This window comes from Pseudorasbora parva, chromosome 5 (genome assembly GCF_024679245.1).
Source record: "Pseudorasbora parva isolate DD20220531a chromosome 5, ASM2467924v1, whole genome shotgun sequence".
Classification (NCBI taxonomy): Eukaryota; Metazoa; Chordata; class Actinopteri; order Cypriniformes; family Gobionidae; genus Pseudorasbora; species Pseudorasbora parva.
The window spans coordinates 28,388,851-28,415,697 of NC_090176.1; the positions used below are offsets into that span (position 1 = coordinate 28,388,851).

Sequence of the window (26,847 nt, forward strand, 5' to 3'; positions counted from 1 at the left end):
CTACTCTCTCAGGCGGGCGGGAGATTCCTGCATCCACGCCCGGAGATGTGGAAACTATGGGCCTGGCCTCTGAGGGGGCTAGGCTCATAGAGGAAGGTCTCTCGGCCGAGGTCGTAGAGACCATCCTTCACTCCAGAGCTCCATCCACGAGGAAGCTGTACGCTCTGAAATGGAAACTTTTCTTAGCATGGTGCAGAGAACCCCAGTGAGACCCAGTTAACTGCCCGGTTGGTACAGTGCTGGAGTTTCGGCAGGCAAGGTTCTCGGCAGGGTTGACCCCCTCCACAATAAAGGTGTACGTGGCGGCCTTGGGTGCCTTCCACGTCCCTTTGGGTGGAGTGTCTTTGGGAAGACACCCTCTGATTACACGCTTCCTCCGTGGTACTTTAAGGTTGAGGCCGGCTATGCACCCGAGGGTCCCAGCATGGGACTTGGCCATTGTTTTGAGGGGCTTGTCCGGGCCACCATTCGAACCCTTAGAGGAGGTTTCGGACAAGTTCCTCACCCTAAAAACTATCTTTCTTTTGGCCATCTCGTCTCTCAAAAGAATAGGAGATATTCAGTCCCTGTCAGTAGGGCCCTCATGTCTAGAGTTTGCGCCGGGGATGGTGAAAGCCTTTCTACATCCCAGGCCGGGTTATGTCCCCAAGGTTCCTACGAGCCCACGGGGCCCCATTACTCTCCAAGCCTTCTGTCCTCCTCCTTTCACGACGTCAGACCAGGATAGATTAAATCTGCTGTGCCCTGTTAGGGCGTTGGATACATATGTCCACAGAGCTGCCCTGTGGAGAAAGACTGATCAGTTATTTGTCTGTTTCGGACCCCCTAAGAAGGGGGCCCCAGTATCTAAGCAGAGAATGAGCAAGTGGGTGGTCGAGGCCATCTCACTTGCTTACGAGGCGGCCAGGCAGCCGTCTCCACTGGCTGTCCGGGCGCATTCTATCAGGGGTATGGCTGCTTCGAAAGCACTTTTGTCGGGGGCTTCCCTCCATGATATTTGCAATGCGGCCGGTTGGTCGTCTCCACTAACCTTCATCAGGTTCTACGAACTAGACCTGGCATCTACTGTTGGGGCGCAGGTACTCTCGTAACCGTGTGCGCTTCGGCTTCACACATACGAGACACTTGGTCCTATGGCGATGTGGGTATAAGCGTTCTCACAGCGTTTCGACGCAGCTCGAGTTTCCCGAAAGGGAACGTCTCGGTTATGTATGTAACCCTAGTTCCCTGAGGGAACGAGACGCTGCGTCGCTCTGCCATACTCCCGGCGTGTCCGTGATCACTTACTTCAGGCTTTATCAGAAGTTAATTCCTGTTTGTTTTCACGGATGTATAGCTTCCGGTCGATGACGTCATCACGCCGACGATCAATCTTTTTTCCGATGGAATGGTTCTACAGGCGCTTCACGACGCATTAACGCAGAGGCGTTCTCACAGCGTTTCGACGCAACATCTCGTTCCCTCAGGGAACTAGGGTTACATACGTAACCGAGACGTTTTACCCCCCAAACGCCACCCCCCCCCCCCCCCCCCCCCCGAGAAGCTATTGTTTAGGGCTAGTATTTTGGCGGGTTTTGTTGTTAAAACTTGGCAACCCTATCTGCACGCATGCTGGAATAAACGATCTTTGCCGGTGTTGTAAAAAAATAAAAGAATTTAATGATACACAAAGTACTTACCCATCGGGATCATCATTTTTAAAAGAAATTGTGAAGGTGATTGCATATACAAACAAGCTCTCCGTTTAAGATTTGAACAAATATAATCCAAGCTCCTTTGATGATGTGGATGATTGCGGTACTGTTGATCATCTGTCCGTCATCGGCTAAAGCCCACCCTGATGATTTCATTGGTCCGAACAGAAACTGTAATAATTACTCCTCTATGGAGCGAAAATTTTCTTTACTGTCTTTTTGACAATTTAGCGATATACATTTTTATTTATTTTTTTAAATAATTTGTCAGGTATACATGCTTTCAAAACGAATCACCCTGCAAAACAAATAGCAGTTAGCAACAACCCCTGAGAGTAAAAAGAGTAAAAATACATGCTGAGGGCCAATAGCTAAACACAACCTCCAAGTACATCTGTGTAAACCTGTGCTCACTCTGTATCTCATACGCACGCACTGTCACCGTGTAATGCACTTGTTAATGCCGGATCATTTAAAAACAAATGCCGGAATGCAAAAATCCAAAATCTGACATTTTCCGGAACAGGATCCGGCAGGACCCGGTTTGAATTATGCAGTGACGTTACACAGCTTAAGGCTGTCAGGTTGGGAGAAGGTCTGCCGAGGCCTCAGTTCAGTGATCTGGTGTCTGTGTAGCCCTATGGCACAGGGATCAATGAGGTGTTCACCTCACACTGCAGTAACCTTTTCACGCCTACGTGAGCTTCTGTCCTGCGGATGTGCTCTCTGTGTTTCTGGTGCTCTCCGCGGAGCTGTGCTGGTGACATTTATCCAGAGCGCCTGCTGCCTTTGTGGGTTTAGCCTGTCTGGCTCTCAGCCTGTCCAATTCTCATGTAACATCAGCATGTTTCTCTCTCTCTCTCTCTCTCTCTCTCTCTCTCTCTCTCTCTCTCTCTCTCTCTCTCTCTCTCTCTCTCTCTCTCTCTCTCTCTCTCTCTCTCTCTCTCTCTCTCTCTCTCTCTCTCTCTCTCTCTCTCTCTCTCTCTCTCTCTCTCTCTCTCGCTCGCTCTCTCTCTCTCTCTCTCTCTTTTTTTACATTTCAGCAATGACATGGAACTCTTTTTGTTCTTCCCAAAACATATACAAATGTTTTGAATATTCCACTTCCAGGGTTATTGTTTTAATCTCTATTGCAATATGTTTTTAGTGTTTCAATTTAAATAAATATTATAACAAAACTTGCTTATGCTTAATGATGTTGAATGAAACCTGCAATTTCTGAATTGCTAAAAACACATTTCTCTAAACCATTACCCGCATTCTCGAAACCTTAGACTCAAAACCAAATCTTCAAACTACATTCAGAGAACCTCCGACTCTTCTGGCAAAATCAAACAATCGCCTATCTGTGGTCAAAATAAAATAATGCTTTTAGATCATACACACAGCCAGTCAATCTATAAACACTAGAGAATTAATTAGACACTACATTAAACAATGGAGGACACAGAATCCAAAGCATGCAGTTACAGAAAAAAAGAATATTGTAACAAACTAAACAAATTTTGCAATTATGTAAAAAAAAGCACAGCAATCACAATTTACAGTAGTACGGTGAAAAAATTATAATATTCTATTATATGTAAAAATGTATACTGCGTGCACTGTGCAGTAGTTGTATAGTAGGCCTTGTTACTGTCTGTATATTCAGCACTTGCATAGTGTGAAAATACAGTCCAACTGCAAAAGCCAGTTAAAAAAAAAAAAGACAAGTTGTTACAGTACACTCAAAAGAGTTGTGCAACTGCAAGGTCAGTGAGAGATTCATTCTGCCTCAGCATCACATCATGTATGGTCTGGCCTGAGGACTTTGTCCACATCAAAGACAATGTCGTCTCTTGCCAGGCAAAGTGCAAAACCTGCTGGTGTGCTATAGATCCTCCCTTGACAACACTATCCACACCTTGCTCTTCCTCGTCTTTCTCCTTGTTCATCCGCTTTCGCATGTTTTTCCTCCTCTCCCTCTTATATTGTTTCCATTGATTGAAATTATTCAATGCAACATTTTGAGTGAATCTCAGTACTTAAGTAAAAGTACAAATATCCAGAGCCATATTTACTTAAGTAAAAGTAGAAGTTAGAAAAAAGATACTTGATTTTAAATGTACTTTCAGTATTAAAAGTAAAAGTACTTGTATAACAATTTATTCTCTTAATGTCTATATTCTAATAATTAAAAAGAAGAAAACAGTATGGGCTGTGGCGTTTTAATTAAGTTAGTTTTGGGTTAATGTAGGCTATTTGTGTGTATCATCTGTTGCCCAGTTTACGTTCTGACTCACAATATCAGGGTGATCTGCAGAGTTTAATATCAATATTCAGAAATAACATTTTCATCAGCTTTGATGTATTTAAATCTTCATATTTATGAGGATTAATCTTAAATATAGGATATGCTTCAGCTTTCCTTTTATATTCTTTAATTTGATCAATAATTTAAATTAGAATAATGCTATATGGTTGTTAAATTAAATAATTTACACTGACAAATTACTGCATTAAATAATGTTAGATTGTTTTTAAACTATATTTTTAAAACAATAAGAAACGTTGGAAAGAATGTTTAAACATGAAACTAAACCACCAGTAGGTGGCGGCAGGTCTTAATGAGTGAGTCATTGAGTCGGTTCGTTCAAACGGCTGATTCTTTCATGAATGAGGCAGTCGTTTACGAACAGGTCATTGAATCTTTGATTCAACCGATTCATTCAAACGCTGAATCATTCATTTTAGCTGTGAGATGCGTGCTTCTGATGTGGAAATATATCTAATCTTGTAAATATTTTCGCTGCTGTAATAGAACAAAAGAAGTTTATATTGCATCTAAAATGTAAGTGACTAATTTTAATTGATTGTTCATAGAATAGAAATGAAATCAGTGTCACATTTCAGTCGTGATGGTATTCAGGAAAACAGCACTCTTGGTCGTGTCATCTGATGTTTTTTAACTGTATTATACGTTATAAAATATAAAAACCCTCACATTTAGAATATTTACTGCAGTATGTTACTGGTATTCTCTTTACGAGCGAAGTTGGTTTGTTTCCATTTCTCCTCGAGAGGCTGCGCGATTGTCAACAAGCAACAGCTCAACCGTCGTTAGCCTATTACCGGTATTATCCATTAATTATCCAAACAAACCTTAATCTCGAGCCCTGAAACTTATCAGAAAATGTAACGAAACTTTGTAGAAATGTAGTGGAATAGAAAGTAAAATATTTGCTGCAAAATGTAACGAAGTAAAAGTAAAAAGTATGCACTATTGATTCTACTTAAGTAAAGTAACGTTACAGATACGTGAAAAATGTACTCAAGTAAAGTAACGAAGTATTTGTACTTCGTTACATTACACCACTGCCTGCCTGTGTTTAACGTTTTGAAACACAACTGCATCACAGTCTGAAATGTGTTTTTGTCACGTCTGTCTTGTCTTGTCTTGTCTTGTCCTGTCCTCATGCAACAATTTTGTTGTGAATTTGGTTCAGAGAATTGGATTTAATGTTTTAGCATTGAAGGTTATTGATTAAGATGTGTACACTAACATGCATTCAAAGTGTAAAGAAAATATGGTATTGCTTTTTGCTTTATGATTATGCAGCAACACATTTTTAGAGTCAGTGAGACTTTTCTTGAAACTGGAATATATTTTTTAAAGCCGTCATGAATATCAATTCTACATTTCTAATGAGAAGTAGATTTCAGCCTCAATCAGCTACCGTAGATATATATGCAACAGGCTGCATTGTCATTTGGTTATTCCCTGCATGCATGTAAACCGTTGCTTTGGTGTTCTTCCTTCTCTCACAGGGTAACGTGACATTTTCCTGCTCGGAACCACAGCTGGTGGCCGCAACTTTTCAGAGCTCCAGCAGCAGCTTTCTTTCGCTGCCAGCGCCTGCACCAATCCTGGAGGGCCTTTCGGTGCGCCTGCAGTTTCGCACCTGGAACCCTGATGGCCTGTTGCTGTCCAGTCCGCTGATCTCTGGTCAGGTGCCTCGTTACCTGATTTTGCAGATCAGCAGTGGGCGCCTCCACCTCACACACCAGACGTCAACTCTGAAGATGTCAGAAGTGTCAGCTGGTGAGGAGACTCTTCTCGGCTCTTCTGCAGTTCAGATAGTTTCATTGAGGGGAGTTTGTTGGCAAACTGCTGAAAAAGCATCTTAAACCAGCCTAAGTTTGTTTGCAGTTCTTAGTTGGTGTCCCAGCCTGGGGTTAATGTCCCAAAAGTATCATAAGTCAACTATGGGCCGTCATTGACAGAATAGTTTGGTGTTTCCCACAACCAGACTGTGTTCTTTAAATGCTGGTGTGTACATAAACTTATTAACACTAGAACAGCCAGGGGTCGTTATATAACTAAAACCGCCAGCGGGTAAAATTTACCCATGCATGACTTGCAATGACAACGAGAATTAGAAGGAAATACATACATATTTGGGTAGTGTAATATTACCCATTGTGGCTAAAACGTATTACTGCTATCTCAGTGGGTAAAAGGCATTGCCTAGTATTTAACGATCTGAGCGCATGGTCTAAAATGCATGGCCTAGGTGCACTTAATGCGTGTCCGAATCCACTTTTGCTAGTTTTTTTTCATGATGGAAAAACTGTCTGCGCCAGACGCATGGTCCAAAAGGGTTGTACCTAGTATCTTAAGGAGTCATGGGTGTGTTTTGGGCGTAACCAGTCAGAGTCTCATCTCCCATTCTCTATAAAAGCCAGCTGTGCTTGCGCCATGGTGTATCCGCTATTAACGGACTTTGCAGGTGAAAAGACTGAGCGCTTCTCCAGAGAGGAATCCTCTTTATTTTTAATAGTTAAAAATGCGTGTGTGCTGTGTGTCCCTCTGTATGTAACAAGCAGAGTTTGCACGCATTGTGCATTCATCTATAGGCCCACATTACTAACACAGCCTTTAAATAACACAAAAAAATACTGCACTATTGACTTTAGACCAGGTTTTGTTGGTCATTGGCACAATCAATTTCAGTTGCCTCAAAATAGCAATGCACCACTAATGCCCCTGAACACACCTCGTTTTCAGACCAGCACGTCCATGGGCGAACAGATGTGCGCAAATGCATTTGCTATTTAAACAACATGGGGCTAGACATGAAAATTATAACTGTCAGGCTGAAACTAGCAAAAAAGCAACCTGGCACCCCATTGCGCAGAGTGATATAGGGCGCAGAATATTAAAACTTAAGCAGTGCGAAAATGACTGCGCAAAAATAAAGGTATTATTCGTATAGGGAAATATGACCTGTTGGCACCTTTTTAAACTGCTTTTATCTAAACAATTTAATAACAGAGGATTGGAAATTCAATGACTGGAAGACTCTGATACTTTATTGAAATCTATTATGCAAATGTGAAAAACAGCCGTGGGTAAATTTTACACCGTGGCGGTTCCAGTGTTAAAAACATGGAGAAATATAACAAATCTCTGTCACTTATGTTGCTAAATCATGTAATTGATATAGTGTTTTTTCTTTTCAAAATTCATTCTTCAGCTCAGCAATTTAACATGCACCGGGCAAATTGTAAAAGGTGCAAAGCTTCAGCAAGTGACACGGAAATGCATCTGTGATCAAATGGTATAAAGCTGTCAGTTTTATCCAGGCACGACACTCTAGCCACTGAAATTGCTGCTTTGAAGGAGTCTAATTGGAAATGCTCCTCAGTTTCAGCAATTATCTGCACATAACGATCAAGAGTATGAATGTCTCTGTTTTTCAATTCAGCCAGCCTGGCAATGGAGAGGCATCCTATTACTTTCACAGCACAGAATGACATGCTTTTTCTATGATCCTCTTCTCACCAATGAGATGCTTGAGGAAAACAAAACCATTTGTACGAAAGTCAACACTTCCATCTTATCTCGTCACGCAAAAAGGCAATAGCGTCATTTTTGTTCAGCATTCTGGACAAAAGATCAAAGGACTCATACATGCTGGTCTAAACAAGATTAGTGTCTGAGACAGACAGTTATGTGTTTCAGTCTAGTGAGAAATCCTGATGTTCAACAACAATCGACTCGCAGCAGGGGGAAGGAGGGTGCTCTCCATCTGTTGTGCAGGGCCAGTGTTAAAGCTGCTGTTTTATCCTACCTGAAACCAAATTTTTTTTGGTCTAACTCGCGTCATAGGAGCGTTGGCAGAAATAGAGAGTGTTGTAATTACCGGAATAGAAGAAGTGAAGCGCTTGGGCTCAAACGACAAACAGATGGCTGGCACAGGGGAGACTGTAGACACACAGCGGCCACACACAGCTTGGGTGCCCTTCACATGTAATGGCCAGAATTAATTAAATCAAACCTCAAAGAGAATTTATCTTTTGGGGATGGGGGTAGTGGGGGCAGGTTTTTTTATTTTGCCAGCAGATTTGCTTTCTTGGCACTTTGTATTGTGATATTGTTTGCTGTTTCATCATGGCTTTGTTTTGTGTCAGAGTTGACGGTTCACATACTGATTGTTGCTTTGGATGACTTTACTGTATATGTGTGGTTTGTTTAACATCATAATTTATCTTATATGGCTTTATGATGTGGTAAGTTGGACTAAAAGTAGTTTCATGTTCATACACACTCAGTGTGTTCCTTAACAAGTACATGGTGATTATGATTGACAGGTCAGAGGGTGAATGATGGTTTGTGGCATTCAGTGAGTCTCAACGCTAGAGGTCTGCAGATCATCATGACCCTGGACAGTGAGCCTGCATCCACCATCCAGCTGACAAACTATCTGGAACCAAAAGACAGACACTATTTTGGAGGTAAAAGTATATGCAACTATTTCCAGAAAGGACTAATAAAAATAAAATGACAGTTAAAGTTGGGACCAGATTAGACATTGTATTCATAAAAAATGTGAACTATGCAACTCAAAAATGTTAACTTATTTAGCTAATGTGCTTTTTAGCTAAATATACAGTCTCTGACAAAAGTCTTGTCGCTTATCTATTTTCTAGAAATACCTTATATTAACCTGACTTTTAATTAATTCATTGGTGTTAGAAATAGCTCATATAAAAAGCTAAAACCCTCCCAAATGATGTTTAATGCACTGAAATAAATAATTTTCACAGAAAAAATATTTAGCATTTAATCAAGACAGAAAGGTCAAATTTTGGCAAGACAAAAGTTTTGTCGCCTATACAGAAATTGAACAAATTTACTGCAAATACAAGAAATAGACTAAAAGACTAAAAAATATGTCAGCAAATTAAGTTGTGGTGCTGTGAGATCCAAATTGAATATCTTGTATGACTTCCATGAGCTTGAAGGACTGCATCCATGCGGTTTGGCAAGGACTCATACAATTTATTGATGAAGTCATCAGGAATAGCTAAGAAAGCAGTCTTGCATGCCTCCCAGAGTTCATCAATATTCTTTGGTTTCGTCTTCCATGCGTCCTCTTTCATCCTACCCCACATATGCTCAATGATGTTCATGTCTGGTGACTGGGCTGGCCAATCCTGGAGCATCTTGATCTTCTTCGCCTTGAGGAACTTTGATGTGGAGATGGAAGTATGCGATGGAGCACCGTCCTGCTGCAGAATTTGGCCTCTTTTATGGTTGGGAATATAAGAGGTAGCTAAGATTTCTTGGTATTTTAGACTATTGATGTTGCCTTCCACCCTGCAGACCCTGCAATATTTGCAGCGACTGTGGTGTAATTCAACAGAAGATTCATCTGAAAAATCCACCTTCTGCCACTTTTCCTGCGTCCATCCTTTTAGCTGGCTGTGGGCCTTGGCAAATGCCACACGGTTTTTCAATTGTCTTTTGTTTAGTGCTGGCTTCTGGGCACTGATTCGACCATGGAGGCCATTTCGAGACAGAATCCGACAAACTGTTCTGGTTGACACGGACTTCAGGTGACCAGGTCTCGTGGAGCTCTGCTGCAGTGGAATATGGGCTGGCCTTGGATTTTCAAGCCAACAAACGGTCCTCTTGAGCAGTTGTCTTGCGGGGTCTGCCTGACCTGGGCTTGTCAAAAACGTCTCCAGTCTCTTCAAATCTTTTTTTTTATCCTCTGTACTTGACGCTGAGACACATTGAAGGTGTCTGCCACATCAGCAGTGGATCTGGTCTTCAGCCTCTTGATAATCAAAACTTTAGTCTCAGGGTGAATCTTAGGCATGTTTGCAGAGGTCTAGTTGCAGTTGATGTGAAGGTTCTTTTTATACACACTTGAGACCTAATTGATCCATTATTAGTCACAGGTGAAGTTTAGTTTTTCACTGAAACATTATCACAAAAGCTGGTGGGATTAAAATTAGCCATTTCTTGTAAAAAAATCTTGATTAGAAATATATTTCAGCGGCACTTTAGGTCAATTTGTACACAAGCGACAAGACTTTTGTCAGGGACTGTATAGCTAAAAAGCACATTAGCTATCTGTATTTCTGTGTATCTGTATTTTCTGCAAGCTTCAATGATCATTGGAGACTTCAAAAGGAAACCAAATGACCAAATATAAGTCTATATGAGTCCATATAATTATATTATATAATACATTTGTACACATCTAAGCACCCATGAAAAAGAAAAAAGAAACATTACTAAGAACCTTTACAGAATTCATCACAGTGTATAGTATGTGTAAAGAGCAAGAACGAGATTGTTTTCATTTTAGACATATTATTAGAGTCTCTATTCTCTATTCTCTCTGATGTAGTTTTAGTAATTGTTGTAGTTCAAGTTTAACTTATTTTCTATCAGTTAGTTGCCAAGGCAGCATTTCTAATAATCTTAATATTTTTAGTTCGGCTTTATATCAGTTATAACATTTTTTTAAAATAATTTGAATTAATAATAACACTAGCAAGAGCTAAAGATGAACTCGATGCTAGATAAATGTACTTATCTATTGAGGTAAATATGTTTTATGTATTAAATATTAAATTAAAATATAGAATAGCAATGCTCCTAATGGGCCTAATTTTGCCTTTCTGCATTGTGTTGGCATAAACGAAGCCATACAAGATAATGATGTGTGAAATTAGGAATATATTGATGACATATTTTTGTGTCAGAGTCACTTTGTTTTAGTTATAACATCTGTACCTACAGTCTCATTTTCATCTATTCTTTCAGGATGTCCTGTATTCCAGAACAAATCCAGCTGCTTGAATCCCACGATGGCCTTTCAAGGCTGTGTCCGACTCATCCTTGTCAACAACCAACCTGTTGATCTTCTGTTAGTCCAGCAAGGCCATCTAGGAAGCTACAGTCAGCTACAGTTTGACTTGTGTGGAATTCGTGACAGGTGCAGTTGAACATATGCTTCATCCACATTTCTTTTGCTCTTTTACATTTGTCTACCACAAAAATATCCATTGGATTTTATTTTATTCATGGCACTTTGGAAACTTGAACATATCAGAGCAGTTCTTTGTCATTAAGGCCACAGGTCTGAGCTATTGGCAGAGCCCTAATTATAACTGGAGGAAGTTCATTTGTTCTTTCATTTGAGTTTGTGGCACTAACAAGCTCAGTGCTGCATTCTGCACTTCTTCTCATTACTGCATACTGGAAACAGAGACCTCGTCGACCGTGATCCGCATGACCCCTACTGTCCCACAGGTTTACAAGGGTCCTGCTTGGAGAATGGAGGATTTCGGCTCTTGTCTTCTTATTTTTTGTCTCTCTTTCTTTTGAGTAAATAATATTAAAGGCAACAATGGAGAGCTGGATCTTCATTTATAGGATGAAGGGGATGCTTTATGCTGTTATGTTGTTATGTTGTGCTCACAAGGCTTAACTTATTTGAAATAATAAGTTACGCCTTGTGAGCACAACATAACAGCATAGAGCATCCTTATATATATATATATATATATATATATATATATATATATATATATATATATATATATATATATATACCAAATTTTCCAATTGTATTTCAAAATATTCTGTAGAAAACTTAAAGTTATGACACAAAATGTATTTATTAAGTATGATGAAATAAATAAACTAAATACAAATTTGTATTGGTGGCATTCAAATCTCACATGAATATCTGTGAATTAAAAATGTATTGCAATTGCAATTCTACATCCTACGCTCTACCTTAGGTCAAATTCAATTCAAATTTAGTAACTGACCTGAAATTTAAAAAGTATTCTCAATTCAGGTCTGAAAGAAAATTCTGTCATAATTGTCTCACCCTCAAATTGTTTTAACCATGTATGAGTTTCTTTGTTCTGTTGAACGCAAAAGATGATGTTTTAAAGAATGTTGGCAACCAAAAGTTTTCTGGTCCCCATTGACTCCAATAGTATTTTTTTTTTCATACTATGGAAGTCAACTGGGACCAGCAAGTGTTTGGTTACAAACATTGCAAAAATAATAATAATAATAATAATTAAATTTAAAAAAAAAATACAAAAAAAAATACAAAAATAAATAAAAATAAAATATATATCGTTATATACTATATAACTATATATATATATATATATATATATATATATATATATATATAACTATAAGTTATAGGTTTAAGTTCTATCCTAGTAATATTTTTTACCTTCAGTGTATTTTTGCACGTATTATTCTATTACAGAAGCACTCGAGTCACTTCACTTTATCCAGATCACCGTAAGTCAGTCAGTATGTTTTTATTTGGCGGCAGGGACATGTCCCTCTGGCTTGTCTCTACAGTGGGATTTTATTAATAGTGAACTTGTATGAACATGACAAGATCCCTCCATCAGTGGCAAGTCTAAATCATTCATGAGCAGCTGTCATAGTCTGAGGGGCTCCGCTGTGAGCTATGTGACAGTTTTTGTGAGCCTGCCAGAGGGCGAATGCTCCTGGCTGCTCGACTGAACCTTTCCTCCGTCTCTGTCCCCTCTGTACGCAGCCTCAGACTGTCTCTGATAATCAAGTGCCAAAATAGCTGACCCCTGCAACGCTTTGCCCTCTTTTGGGGTTTGGATATTGTCAAAGAGAGCTTCTCCATGGAGACCATGGGTTTTTTTCTTCGCCTTTTGTCTAGCACTTACATTTTTCGAACTTAATGAAGCCTCAGTGGAAGACATCCATTTCTTTATTTTAATGATGTAGTCCTATTTTGTCTGAAGGTGGTGACACATGGGAATTAAATTCAGGTTGAGGTATCTGCAAATGAGCAAACGAACTAAAAGTCACAATGTTTTAACTTAATTCTGTTTTGATTTTACAGTAAATAATATAAAAATTTAGTTAATAGTACATATTTATAAAGAAATGTCCCCCTCCTACTACCTTATACCTCGGGGTATTGTTTTTTGCTAGTAATGTGATGTTTAGTTCAGGGGTTTTCAAATAACTTGTGAGTAATTTAAATATCCATCTATTGTCCGAACAGCTTGTTAGGATGCTGGAGCCTATTAAAGGATTGTATTTACTTATCCTTTATTTATGTCACTCCATCATTTTTTCCCACATATTTTTAAATAGTAATTCTATTCTAGTAATGATTTTAGTTAGACATAATTTAATGCATGATACATTACCATTCAAAGTGTGGGTGTTCGTAAGATTTTTTAATGTTTTTGAAATGTTCAGGGTCCAATTATATGATAAAAAATAAGTCAAATAATGAATTTGACTGTAGTTAAATATTGCATTTAGTTATTACTTTTTTTAACAAATAAACTAACTGTACTAATTTAAAATAAAGTTTATTACTGTAATGGCCACACAAAAAAAAACAAAAAAAACAGCAATACATTTTAAGTAGGTTTTTTTTGTGTTTTTTTGTAACAAAGTCTTTACAAAACAAAGTCTTTACTGTTACTTTTGATCAATTTAATACATCCTTGAGGAATAAAAGTATTAATCTATTTAAACTGACCCCAAACTTTTGAATGGTATTGTATAGCCTTTGTATTTGAAGAGGGGCTCCGTCCCTCGCAAGGGTATCATCTTATTTTTAGGTCCTTGTAACTTCCTAAACATTGATGTGCATGTCCAATTGATAATGACATCATTAATTCTCATGTCACAATTATCTTTTAATTCCCATTTTGATGTATGTGTTAGCTCTATGATTCATTTCTCTATATTACAGTTATTGCTTTATATCGCTGATAATATTAATGCTGTTCTAAATGTTTTATTTTACTGAAGTATTAAAGTGACCATTATGTCACTTAATGGGACTTATATGACCAGTTAAAATCACCAATGGAGATCGGCTGTCCATCATTCATTGAAAACGCAGACAGTGTCCAGTGTTTTTTTCCACATCACAAACCTAACAACAAATTTTCAGGTCATCGACTTTTACTTTTGACAATGTCCTATTACCAGCAACCTCTATCGCTAAAATTTCACAGGGCGGTTTATTGCTCCAGAGCAGTTCTGCACATTGGTTGGCATAATTTTATGGTCCAGCAAAGCCTTTTTCCAAGCATGACTAGAAATAGCATATAGGTAATGAAATCATCACCTGAAACAGTATCCAGCCTGCAGTTGACTCTCCCTGTAGTGGTTAATGGCTGTTTGAATGGCTGTACTGCACGTGGAGGCCTCGTAAAGTGGGCTCTTCGGGGACCAGACGTGCAAACTGAGCTCTGTGAAATAATATATGCAGGCCTAAAAGGCTGGTAATTGTGAAAGTTAAGCAGACAAATTAATGTGCTATTAATCAGCACGTCTCCTGCAAGCATATCAATTTTTGTGTGTGTGTTAGTTTATCGACAGCCATTCCCTCGGAAGAAGTCAAGTGCTCATGTAGCACTGTCATTGAGGAAAACAGAAGAGATGATAGGAGCTGAAATTGGCCAAATCCAATCCTAAATCCTAAACATTTTTATTTTGTAAATGAATATTCACCTTACAGTGTTTATTTTCAATATTCTATGCTTGGTTAAGATAACATTTGTTGTTATGAAATACTACACTGAATGCCTCTATTGAGTAAGCTTTTAGCTTTTGTTTAGTTTATTTTCCTCTTTCGTTTGTAAAAGGTTTCATTTTGTTACAGATGAGATTATAAACCATCATGACTTTTGTGCTTTTCATAGAAAAGCAAATACATTTTTGAAAAGGAAATTCATTTTCTCCAGTCAAGCAACAATCACATCAGCCCTTTCTCTGATACTCTCCTCACACAAATCAAAATATTAATTTTACCCTTTCTAAATTAGATCCAGCTGCACTTGATATTAAATATTCTATCAAAAGCCCAATGATTCTCTTGATTTAACAGACTGTTTGATGCCATCTAAGCTGTGAGGCCACTATATTAATGCTGGCAACAGACAACTTAATTGAATACTGACATACTTAGTCTCAGAAAATTGATTTTGACTTAAGATGGACATGTAGTGGGTCCTCTGTCGATTGTAACCGGTGGTCACACTGCGTTTGTTCTCATTCTTTTCACAGTATATTTGTATTGAACTTAATGTTTGTTTATCTCTTTACACAGTATTCTGCTTCCATTTCTCTGGCAGGTGTCTGTATAATTTCTGTGAGCATGGCAGCCAGTGTTCCCAGACGTGGTCTTCTTTCAGCTGTGATTGCACTGGTACAGGATACAGTGGAGCTACGTGCCATAACTGTAGGTCTGCGCAATCGATTCCTACATTTCAAACACACACACTGTCTATTTATTATACAAGATTTACTGTGCACACAGCATTTCTGGGAAGGTTTTATTCACAACACCTAACTTTTAGACTTGTTAAACTAATAACAAACCCGATTCCAAAAAATTGGAACATTGTACAAATTGTGAATACAAAAAGAATGCAATCATTTACAAATCTCATAAACTTATATTTTATTCACAATAGAATATAAATAACACTTCAAATGTTGAAAGTGAGACATTTTGAAATGGCTTGCCAAATATTGGCTCATCCACAAATGTGAAACTTCCACATAATTGCATTTTGTTTTTATTCACACTTTGAACAGTGTCCAAACTTTTTTGAAATCATGTTTGTAGAAACAATTACTGGGTCACATTTAATTTATGGATGCACCGATAACCGGATTTGTTTTTAAAACCAAATTTATGGATTCTTTTGCCGGTACCGATAACTGAACGTTTATATTTGAAGGCCGATAACCGATATATTGGACAATAAGTCTAAATCCAAATTTGGACTTTAATACTTCAAATTTGTAGCCTGACAGACTTGCAATGCACACTTTGCACTTAACTTTATTTGCCTTTTTTAAGTGATTCCAATCATATTTCAAGCTATTTATATCATCATGGTGAAGAGTGCACATCTGAAGTGTCTCAGCTGAAAGAAATAATCTATTATTTATCGGCTTTATTATGTATAAAAGCAATATACATTTTCTGTAACCATGAACATATATCGGCCGATACCTGTATGGAGGCTGATATATCATGCATAATTTAATTTACTTCAACAATCAAGATCCCCTTTGGGTATTTGAATTAGAGTGTATCCCTTGAAAACAGGCCCACGATTAAAAAAAAAAAAAAAAACCATGACATGACATGTATGAAAATTATCAAATCAAGTGTAGTATAAGTTCTGACAGGTCCCATCTATGATGCCTATCACAGCATATACAGTACACTACTGGTCAAAAGTTTGGAAACGACTATTTTCATTGTTTTAGAAAGAAAATTGTTCTGCTCATCAAGCCTGAATCAAGCATCAAGCAGCTGTTTTCAACATTGATAATAATCATAAATATTTCTTGAGCAGCAAATCATCATATTAGAGGGATTTCTGAAGGATCATGTGACACTGAAGACTGGAGGAATGATGCTGAAAATTCAGCTTTGCATCACAGAAATAAATTGCATTTTACAATATATTCAAATAGAAAAGTTATTTTACATTTTAATAATATTTCACAAAATTACAGCTTGTTTTTTTTTTTTAAATAACATAAATGCAGCCTTGGTTAGCAGAAGAGACTGCTTTAAAAACATTAAAAAAATATTTCCGTTCTCAAACTTTTGACTGGTAGTTTGTATGTTGTCCAGTCAGGATTTGTCCTAATACTCATTTCTCATTTCTCAATTATGTTATTACATTGAATGATTGTCATTAAGAACATTAATGATATCTGCAATACATTATGTTGGATCTGTTCTGTTTACCCTAAGGAGGGTTTATAGCTGCTCTCCCTGCTCTTGTCCACGCTTCTTGAACTCTTGCCCAGAACAGAACCAGACCAACAAGGCAAATTGTATGCTAAATGTCAATCATCTTTGACAATAGTGGTCCTGACAGAAATGCATTTATTGGAAGCTTTGATCCTGTATTTGAAGATACCTGTTTTTAACAGGACTCTTTTTTAGATGTCTGTAAAAATACATACATCTAAACAGCACTGTAAAGAAGACTCAAACAATGGCCTTGATCTTGTTTGTGAAATGTTTTAGGTGCTTTGATGAAATCGTTTATTCACTGTTTGCATTCCTAGCCGTCTATGAAGCTTCATGTGAACACTACAGGCTTGCAGGGAGCACATCTGGATATTTCTCTATAGATCCTGATGGAAGTGGCCCTCTTGATCCTGTTCAGGTCTACTGCAATATTACAGGTCTGTTATTCCTGTCTTCACCCCACCTCAAATGATATATTTGACAAAACTGTTATATATTTCCCACGTGTTTTATAGGCACTATATTCACTATACACAGGCTTTGAAATAAACACCCAACCCACCAACTGTGGCGGGTAATACATAACTCACTAGCCAGATTTGGTGGCTTATGATTCATAAATTATGCCCTCCAACCAGGAGCTTCCAACATTTGCAAAACAAAGTGTAAAGAGGGTCACACGTCTTAAACATTAAATCACATTACATTAAATCACATTATCAACAGCTTGGGACAAATATTTATGAGTAGGCTTGACGACTGTGCATTTTTTTCAGTATTGTGGCTCAAATAATGTCTATGCTTCATATTAAATAGGCAAGGCAAGTTTATTTTATATAGCACATTTCATACCCAATGGCAATTCAAAGTGCTTTACATAGAAATGAATCAAAATAGTGATGTGTAAGAATTAAAAATAGAAACAAGGATAATTAAAAGAGCTGTAAAGAGAATTTAAAACATACAAATAAAATGGTGATAAATAGATCCCTATCTGGCTGATTCTCTAAATTCGGGTACCCCTATCTCAGATGGAAGAGATGGAAGGTCCAGGAGACATTGCGAACCTGCTCCATGACGGGCTCCTGTAGGAGACGTTACCTTTGCCTTACAGAGCCTCCTCTCTCTTGAGTCCGCTTCTTTGCACTGTCTGCTAACACAAGCAGAATGAAGAGAAGCACACTGCTCTCCTTTTCCAATCTCTTCCAGTCAGACAGCCCTAACCAAAAATAATAATCAACAGATGCAAACGAAATAGAAATATACAGATGTAAAGATATTTAAAATGAATAGTAAATAGGATAATAAATAATATATAAATATGATAATAAATATGATAATATAGATCACCGTTTCGTTTTTCACAGTTGTTCTTTTAAATACTTACAGTAAATTCAAACTCATTCTTGAGGTGAACTTTTTTGTATACCAGTGATTAGATTCACTGCTTGAACTTCAGAAGATAAGAACTGAATGACTCGTCCTGTGTGCTTCTTCAATGAATGTCAAGGGAAGAGGGGCTTTAATAAACCAAATGTAGTACTTCGACTTTTGTGAGGAAATTGCTTGCTGATTACTTTATGAATTGAGACTCTGGCTAATCAAGGCTGACATTCAGCATGTTTCTGATGAAATATTTATTTTGGAGTGTGCTGAATTTGTTTTATAAAACAAAAGTGGTTTTATAAGAGGTCACTGAGAATTCAGTTTTTATTTCTATTTTATTTTCTATTTAGGGTTTCTGCAAACCTTGTGGAATCTGGATAACTTGTAAAACTGCAAGCCATTCAGAATTCCCATATTTAAATGGAAGCAGTGATTATTATAATCTGGTTTATTTCTGATATTTTTTAGTTTTGTCTATCTAAGTTATAAATGGCTGGTAACTTAATAACACTTTGGGAAAACATATTCACTATTAACTATGACTTTTGCCTCAATAAACTCCTAAATACTGCTTATTAATAGTTAGCAAAGTAGCTTTTACAGTGCTTAAGGATTAAGGGAACACTCCCTTAAAATTTTGGAGTAAAAAACAACCCAATATTGGGTCAAATATGGACTAACCCAGCAGTTGGGTTGTTTTAACCCAGCGATTGGGTTGTCTTAAGCAAATATTTAACCCAACCGCAGGATTAAACAGCATTTTTTTGAGTGAAGTAGAATGAGGTTATGTAAAATAAAGCATTAATATGTGCTTTATAACTTCTAATTAACAGCCAATATTTTATGCATGCTAATAATTAACAAGTTAATAGTGAGAATTCAACCCTAAAATAAAGTGTTAACATTAAATTGTAATCACATACAGCATAAAATACACCCCAAATTTGAAACAGCACAGCATACAGCATCTACTGAAATGCAGAAATGCTTTTTTACTAAATGCTAAATGCTCCTTTAGGATTTGAAGTTGAGACCTTTATCCCTCCTTAGCGACGTTCACGGAACTGTTCCAGCTTGCAGCTATGAGACATTAAAGGGGGGGTGAAACACTCAGTTTCAGTCAATCTCATGTCAATCTTGAGTACCTATAGAGTAGTATTGCATCCTTCATATCTCCGAAAAGTCTTTAGTTTTGTCATATTTATAAAAGAAATATAGGCTGTTCCGAGTCTTTCCGGAAAAAAACGAGCGGCTGGAGGCGTATCGTGTGGGCGGAGCTAAAGAATGACAAGCGCGCAAAGTGGTGACGTCCTCAAGCGTGGAGAAACTCATGGCTATCTCAGCTAATACAGATAATGATCCAGAATCAAATCTGAGGCAGAAATAAATTGAACAGGAGAAACGGCAACATCAGGACATCCGTCTCTGTGGTATGTACTGTATTTAGTGGCCTCTCCACATTTCTGTGTCTTTACTGGCAGTTTATGAGGACATGATTCGGTTTATGGACTATTGTATGCGACTAGTCCTTAGAAGTAGCAAGCAAAACGGTTTTGCACGTCAGACTAGTGTAAGTTATACAAATGAACAACAAGGGAGTAACCATTAGCGCATTTGAATGACGAAGCACACGATCGTGTCGTTTACTGATGTTTATTCACGCGACGGTAGCCAACAGCATAGACATTTGAAGCAGTTTAACTCACCGGCTGCTTCCAAAGCAGGAGCAAACCTTTATCGCTGGGACCGCTCCGTCAAAACCACACTTCTTTGGTATGATTTGGTGAAGTCCTTTGACAGCAGTGGCGTGTAAATCCACTTTGAGACGCGACTGAAACGATGTTGTGAAGCTTCCCGTCATTTCTGCGTTCAAATCGGTTCGAATGCAGCGCTGCCTTCCCGGAATGCTGTGCTGAAGCGTTGAAGTCGCTCGACGTCTCCCATAGGAATAAAGTGGAGCGCGGCGCGCCACATAAGTGTTCACGGACGACTGGATCTGCACCTGAGAGACTGTTTACGGCGTGCATTTCCTCTCTCTCGCTCTAGTCACGCGCGCGCGCACCCTACCGGGAGAAGAGCCCGTACGGCCCATACAAGGACCTTCCGATCTATTAACGTCAAGTAGACCCATACTCGAAAAAAAACTCGCCGAAACATGTGAGAAACCGGAAGGAGTATTTTTAACACAGAAATACTTCATCAAACGTCCAACATTAGTTTTTGAAACTTTGTCTATGTTTAGGATGGGAATCCAAGTCTTTAACAGTGTAAAAAGCTCAGTATGCATGAAACAGCATTTCACCCCCCCTTGAACAATAATCTTTTAAGTAAATTCTCACATTGCATGATTTATTTAAATACTCTTCTGCCATACATTTTAAAAGGGAAACTCCAAAAAATGCATATGCAATACATTAGACTAAATGACTGTCCACACCTTTTCATTGAGGGAACAGGAGAGATAAACAGGAGAATTTTACAATCAATCTGGAATTTAACAGGAAGCCAACCTAAGGGTTGCAGTACAGGGGTAATATGGTCTCTCTTTCTCTCCCCTTTTAAGAGCCTTGCTACTGCATGTTGCACTGACTGCATGCGGGCTAAGGCATTGGGAAGACCAATATATATGATGAGATAAAGAAGTGAACCACAATTTCCAAATCTTTTCTGGATAGAAAATGCTTTACTTTAGCAATTGAGCTCAGGTTAAAAAAAGCTATAACTTTAACAACGCCAATAATCTGTTTATTGAAGTTTACAGATCCATAATTACCCATCAACTCTTGACGTGATAGGTGCAACCTATTAATACATTTGGTTCAGTGTATCCTATTTTTAAATTATAAAAAAGACAATCATTTGTTTTGTACCTTTTATATGTCCTGAACGATGAATGTTGAATAATGGAGAGCATCACATTTTTCAGGGAACAAAGTGTGGACGGTGGTTCGTCACAACAGCTCGAATGCAGTCAGAGTACGAGGCTCTACACAGCAGAAGCCACATGTTGGATGGTTCAATTATAGCGCCTCATCTGAACAGCTGAAGGGCCTGGTGTCTCTGTCAGAACACTGTGAGCAGAGAATCGCCTACCACTGCAGAAGGTCACGGCTCTTTAACCCCTGGGGTAAGTGCTGGTCTTAGTCTCTCAATGTTGTTGAAAGAACAATCGATGCTAAATATGCTATATTGATTTTGTCACTTGCTGAAGTTGATAGCAAAAATGTTTCTTAATTATCTTTATTCTTTCTGAATTATAATGAGCTTTGTAACATGAATCAAAATTAGACATGCCACTCTTAAAGAAAAATGTGCATGCATACATTTTGATCTGTCAAAGCATCATGAGAAAATACATAAAGACAGATACATTTAAGGAAGTGCATGAATAGAAAATATAGTTATGCAAAAAAATATGCTTCATTAACATCTCACCAAACGCATATGGGTCATAATGGTCATCCAGCGTCTGCAGGAAGGAAGAGGGAGATTTTGAAAAGCTGTTATTTCAGATTTGGCAGCTCTTGAAGAGAATCATGTGCAGTTTTCCTCAGTTTATGAAAAATTGATGCTTCTCAGTTCCCCTGAGGCATATCATGTCACTGCTGACTATAAACAAGATTATTATTCCCTACCTATTGTATCATAAAAAAATTCAGCTGTCTTGAAAGAAAAGCATTATTAATTGTGTTGCTTTTGAAAGGCAATTTTACTCCCTGTCCCTTACTATCTATTAAAAGTGTGATATCTTAGTCAGCTAAGTAGGCAAATGCCTTGTTCACTTATTTACAGTGTTGGGGGTAACATTACTATGTATTAAGTAACACAAGTTACGTAATCAGATTATTTTTTTCAAGTAACTAAAGTAGCACATTACTTTTTAGATTTGCTGTTAAAGTTGCTTTTTCAAATAAGAAATGCAAGTTTCCCATTTATTGACTGACAGCACTCTTGCTCTGTTGAGAGAAATATTGAGTGAGTACAAAGGCATGTGTGCGCTGTGTAAGTATGATGGCTATTGTAGTTCTAAATGTAGACTAAAAGCAAAAAATCCTTCACATTTGTGTCTTTTAAAAAAAAAAAAAATTATAATTGCTGAAGTTTATATCAGCAATTTATAATCGCTTCTCCTGCATCCTATTCTTCTGCAATCCAGAATGGCAGCACAGCTGAAAGTTGGTCTTGAACTTCCTTTGGTCTGAGGCTTATTCATTTCACTTCTGGTGTGAAAGAGCTTTTACATTTGCCAAAACGAGAACTTCTGTTTTGTTCCCTTTCAGTTGGTCACGTTCGTCGTACGTCGGAATTGACTGACGAATTGGGATCTGTTTTCAGAGACCAATCTACATTGAGTGATTAAAAACTAGCCAATGGACATTGGCATGCGGTTCACGCATTCCACTGGGGTATAAATACGGAAGTGGAATACCGCATTATTGCTTTTTAATTCGGAGCCGAATGTTCTGTTGTATCAAGCTGTTTCTACGAAGAGTGTTTAGACGAGTCTCAAGAAGGATCGCTCTCCTACCTGGGTGCTGTTGTGACGGCACGAGTCAGAGAGTGGCCGCTGCAACATAAACTTGTTCCTGTGTTGGTTGGCTGGCCGTTTCCGATCTTTGAGTGCTCACACGCAGGCTTGCAATCGGACTGCTGTGAGTGCTTCAGCACTTCTAAAAGAGCAACACGGTTTGACCCTGCGTCTTTTTCATTCAAAATGTCATTCAAACCGTGTGTTCCTGGTTGTGGTTGTTCCTGTCCTCATTTGATGGCCACGATCTCTCTCACATGTAAACATGTGAGATTTATTTTGTGGGTGGTCCGTGCTCTCTCAGGAGAACATGGTCACGTCGGCACGTTGTTCGCATCACTTTTCTCGTGAGGTCTGTGTGCCATTGAGTGCCGGCTGACAGCGAGGGTTGTCACGGCAACCAGCGCGCATCACTCGGCCCTCTAGATGTTTGGTCGAGACTCTGATACCTCAAACGAGGTTGAGTTCCTTTGCCTATTCCCTGATCTAGTTCCTTTTCTGATGCACCAGAAAAGGGCTACTTTGGTTAATAAGCGTGGTGACCTGAGGATTATAGTGGGGCTTCCCCGCCCGATGCATCTCGTGGGCCCCCACCTCCCTATCACATCACAAGCATGTTGGGACTGTGTTTGTGGGTTGTTCATGTTCTCTCATGATGCGTGGCTTGCAGTAAGAGTTTGATGTCCTGCTGGTAAAGAAAACGGTCAAGCGGGTTCCTCCAGCCAATATGAAGACGGGGTTCTGCAGCCTCTACTTCATTGTACCCAACAAAAGGGCTGGGTTACGGCCAATCCTGGAACTGCGTGTTCTGAATCGGGCCCTGCACAAACTTCCGTTCAGAATGTTAACGCAGAAACGCATTTTCGAATTCATCTGTCCCCGGGATTGGTTTGCAGTAGTCAACCTGAAGGACGCGTACTTTCATGTCTCTGTCCTTCCTCGACACAGACCGTTCCTTCACTTTGCGTTTGAGGGGAGGGCATATCAGTACAAAGTCTTACCCTTCGGGCTGTCCCTGTCGCCTCGTGTCTTCACGAAAGCCGCAGAGGCAGCCATTGCGGAGGAGGCAGACCCAGCCATGGCTTTGTTGTGTCTCGTCCGCGCCCTGCACACTTACGTTGACCGGACTCAAAGCTTCAGGACCTCAGAGCAGAACAGACCTTCATCTGTTATGGAGGCCAGCAGAAGGGAAATGCTGTCTCCAAGCAGAAGTTAGCTCACTGGATATTGGATGGTACGTCGAACGTGACCGACTGAAAGGGAACGTTTCGGTTACGTATGTAACCCTCGTTCCCTGAAGGAGGGAATGGAGATGTCTGTCCTTGTCACCAGGTGCTATGCTTCAGCTGAAGGCCGAGTTGCTAGTCTCGTCTCCTCAATTGAAAAGCAATGATTCCGGTATTCTGCTGCAGGGCGGTGCATGGAATGCATGAACCGCTTGCTAATGTCTATTGGCTCATTTTAAATCACTCAAAGTAGATTGGTCTCTGAAAACAGATCCCAATTCGTCGGTCAGTTCTGATGTACATCTCGATTACCTCCTTCAGGGAATGAGGGTTACATACGTAACCGAGACATTTGATATATATATATATATATAAAAGCAAGCCCAGCCCAGGTGAGAAAAAGTAAAGCATTACTTTCTATAAAAAGTAACTAAGTAACGCAATGTTACTTTTTTTTAGAAAGCACCGTAATAATGTAACACATTACTTTTAAAATGAACTTTTCTCAGCACTTATTTTCAGATGTGAATACTAGAAATTAATTTAAATTCAACGAGTGTAAAATTATATAAGTTGAACATGCAATGTGAATATTTCTCAACAGATAAAACATATATAGAGAGAGATTTTTTCAGATTATATAGTTAGTTATGTTGGAAGTATTATTATTATTATTATTATTATTAGTAGTAGTAGTAGTAGTAGTAGTAGTAGTAGTAGTTATAGTATATTTCATGATGAAAATTATCTTTTGGATTTCTAAATTACATATAGCAGTAGTAAAATGGAAATATTAAGGGCCTTATCATACACCCGGCGCAATGTGTTTTTTGCTAATTTCAACCTGATGCAGTTATCATAAAAGATGATTATTGTGTACATAAGAATAAAAATGCCTACGTTTCATAATGAATAGCCATTGCATTTATCGGAATTAGCCTATCTATTCGCAGTAATGACAAGCAAGCAGGCTTCATTGGGCGAGTGGATCAGCACACCGGAGGCACGACCGTGCACCTGCACCATGCACTTCAGATCATTTACTCTACGTTAAAATTGGGCCCTAGATGTTAAAGGCATAACAAATAAATGTGTTGTTTGTTTTCTATCACATTTAACACAATTAAAATATTTATTTTGAGGGTTGCTGTCTTCAGAGTTTTTCATTTCAGATTAGAGATTAATTATTTTATCTTTTTTTATTATTATTATAACCACAGCACAACTCATTGTGGTATCACATATAGTGTAAATAGTGTTTCTCACTCACTCACATTCAGGAGGCAGGTCTCAGTAGATTTGATTAAATGCTGAAATGTGCAAGCTGAAATCCCAAATATAATTGTATTTAAGTTACAGATGTCTTGTAGTTCATAAGCTAGCAGATAATGAAAGAATATCCATATATTTATTTTTAGTCTGGCAGTCATCCCAGTCTGAAACCATAATTACTGCCCAGATTAAATTTCACTTGGCGTTAATATGCAGTGCAGACCAAAGATTTATTGGAAGTCATTATTACAGTACCACACCTCATCACAAGTGTTTCTGATTTAGTGTGCTAAATTAAACAGTCAGTTTAAAGATCAGGTATATTCTTGAGAGTGCACATTTTTCTCTTTTAAATAAATCAATGCTATCACATTTCCCGGGTAGTCACTGCCATCAAGTAACTATTGTCATGTTTATTGTTTTATTGTCACTTTACCTTACAATTGTAACCAATTTGTTTCCATTTTAATTTGTGTGGACCACTGTAGGGAAGATCCTATATAATTGTTGTTGTTTTGCTTATTTATTTCCTCATTGAAATTTTCCTTTAACATGTTTTTTTGCTATATCATGTGATGTTTCATTTATAATGCCTAGGTTATATAGGCTAGTTGTAACTGGGGTAACAGTAAGTAAAAAGATATATAATGTCCATGTGTGAATTAGTCAGTTGCAATAGACATTATGTTTCCATACCCCACATTGTTATTTAAACACTAAAAACAATATGCAATATATATATATATATATATATATATATATATATATATATATATATATATATATATAGATAGATAGATAGATAGATAGATAGATAGATAGATAGATAGATAGATAGATAGATAGATAGATAGATAGATAGATAGATAGATAGATAGATAGATAGATAGATAGATAGATAGATAGATAGATAGATAGATAGATAGATAGATAGATAGATAGATATTACCGACAATATGCATGAAACTGTCTATTATTTTGGTAGAAGGTAGAGGACAGAACTGTACAGGTCTAAAATAGCAATTAATTTGTTGTGCATTGTTTCACTGTAAATGTTATATTTCTTGAGTCTTACATACTTATAGAGGTTCTCCATAATTTAAGTAAGTCTGGTGTTGTTGCAGACGGGACCCCTCTGTCCTGGTGGGTGGACCGCAGAGGAGAGAAGAGGACCTACTGGGGTGGATACCAGCCAGGGGTGCAGCAGTGCTCCTGCGGTCTGGAAGAGAACTGTGCCGACATGAACTACTTTTGCAACTGTGATGCAGACAGAGTGTCATGGTAACAAGGCAAATGCAACTCATTGTCTGTTAGATTACAGAGATGGACCTTACTTTTACTAACACTGGGTCTCATTCACTGATAATTACACACAAGTTGCGCAATTATGTGGTTAGACGAGGCTCAACACCTGATGAAAAACAGTAAACAACTTTTATATGCGACTACTTTTATTCAGAAATACCAGATCCTGTTATAATTTTTGTTACTCTGAAATAAGACTTATTTTAGTGTCACTAATTTACTACATTTATAATGTAAAATATAAATATTATAATTTTAATTGCATTGCTTATGCTCACCAAAGCTGTATTTATTTGTATTATTTGTATCTTTAAAATACAGTAAAACAG

At 38.2% G+C, this 26,847-nt stretch overlaps 1 protein-coding gene across 1 annotated transcript in view; it reads left to right on the forward strand.

The window, feature by feature from the left end:
* The window catches only part of cntnap5a (contactin associated protein family member 5a), a 109,657-nt gene that overhangs the window by 66,851 nt on the left and 15,959 nt on the right, over positions 1 to 26,847 (forward strand). The window contains exons 8-14 of the mRNA XM_067443764.1: positions 5,502 to 5,775; positions 8,328 to 8,471; positions 10,798 to 10,969; positions 15,153 to 15,259; positions 17,119 to 17,238; positions 21,114 to 21,314; positions 26,338 to 26,494. Of these exons, the coding sequence (XP_067299865.1) occupies positions 5,502 to 5,775; positions 8,328 to 8,471; positions 10,798 to 10,969; positions 15,153 to 15,259; positions 17,119 to 17,238; positions 21,114 to 21,314; positions 26,338 to 26,494 (1,175 nt within the window). The remainder of the gene's footprint in view (positions 1 to 5,501; positions 5,776 to 8,327; positions 8,472 to 10,797; positions 10,970 to 15,152; positions 15,260 to 17,118; positions 17,239 to 21,113; positions 21,315 to 26,337; positions 26,495 to 26,847) is intronic.